Here is a 1333-nt window from a genome sequence, read left to right as displayed (position 1 = left end):
TGGTGGTAATTCCCCTCTTTCCCACCCGCCCCCCCCCGATTTTCATAGTCACTGCTACAAGTAACGAATGCACAGTGAAGTTTCCAGTATTAATAAAGGTTGTACTGTAATTAATCTCCTTGCCTGCTGTCCCATGGATGTGCTGGTAGCCTGGGGTTACCCCAGTAACAGGGGACAAGTGGGAAGGGTCCGTGACCCCTTTGGGGTGTCCATGGTTGCAGGGGGGCAGGTGCTGTAGGGTGCAGGGAGGGGGAAGGCGTCCCCATGGTCAAGGCGATGGGTGAGCCCTGGGATGCAGAAGAGCATCCCTCTGCCCCATCTCATGCAGGAAAGGGGGTGCGGTGCCCCCCACCACCTCCGCCCATCCCAGCAGCACCCGTGGTGCCGCCTCCCGAATTACCAGCAGGATTGCCAAACCTTGCTGGGGCAGCACAACCGGCTGCAGCAGACGGTGGGGATGGAGGAGCTCAGCGTGGGGAGCGTCCGGCGGACCGGCTGCGATGGGGGGCTCGGCCTGGGGCTGCTGAAAGGCTTGCTGGAGCAGACCAGCCCCCCCCAGCACCTCTTCGCCGCTTGCCTGGACCCTCAGGGGAAGGTAGGGAGGGTGCCAGGGTGGGGGACAGGGGGGTCAGCCCTGGGGTGGGCTGGGAAACGCAGAGCCTGGGGGTGCCACCATCCCCATCTAGCTTTGGGAGGGCTGAGCAGCAGCATCCCACGCTGTGGGCATGGAAAAATACATATTTTTTTTATATTTAAATTTTTTTGCTACTTTTATCATAGCTAAGTGCATGGCAGCAGGGGGTAACAGCAGCCCCCACACCAGGGGCATCACTGCCAGGGGCTTTGAAGCTGCCCAGGGCTCCACCAGGTGCAGAGATGCTATGAATCCCCCTGAATCTCTTCCACTGGGGCTTGTCGAAGTCTGTCAGCCGTGGCACACAGGGCCTGCCTCTAGGTAGGTGCTGGGGCGGGAACAGGATGAAATCCCTGGGGATTTAATGGCACCCGTGGGTGGCTCCGGGAAACACCACCCAAGCAGGCGGATCCCTCAGTTTTGTTCAGCTCAACCAGGTCACTGCCAGGCCCAGGAAGATGCTTGGTGACTGGGAGCTGCCTCTCACCACATCCCCCAGCCTCTCCCCAAGCCCTCCTGTCCCCGTGCAGATGTGACAGACCCCAACAGCATCAAGGCAGCAGTCAGGAAGGTGCAGGAGGAGGTGGGAAGCGCTGGCCTCAACCTCCTGATCAACAACGCTGGCACCACACGCTGCAGCACACTGGCCACCGAGACGGCGGAGAACATGACCCTCGTCTACACCACCAACACCATCGG

The 1333-nt window shown here is 60.5% G+C and overlaps 1 protein-coding gene across 1 annotated transcript in view; it reads left to right on the top strand.

Annotated features, from left to right (window-relative positions):
- Positions 1-457: 457 nt before the first annotated feature.
- Positions 458-1333, top strand: part of LOC104130290 (C-factor-like) — a 4845-nt gene continuing 3969 nt past the window's right edge. The window contains exons 1-2 of the mRNA XM_009643324.1: positions 458-595; positions 1146-1331. Coding sequence (XP_009641619.1) covers positions 458-595; positions 1146-1331 — 324 coding nt within the window. The remainder of the gene's footprint in view (positions 596-1145; positions 1332-1333) is intronic.

This window comes from Egretta garzetta, unplaced genomic scaffold (genome assembly GCF_000687185.1).
Source record: "Egretta garzetta isolate BGI_Z169 unplaced genomic scaffold, ASM68718v1 scaffold27, whole genome shotgun sequence".
NCBI classification, from domain to species: domain Eukaryota; kingdom Metazoa; phylum Chordata; class Aves; order Pelecaniformes; family Ardeidae; genus Egretta; species Egretta garzetta.
The sequence above is the reverse complement of the archived record's forward strand: the minus strand, read 5'-3'. Positions and strand labels throughout refer to the sequence as shown.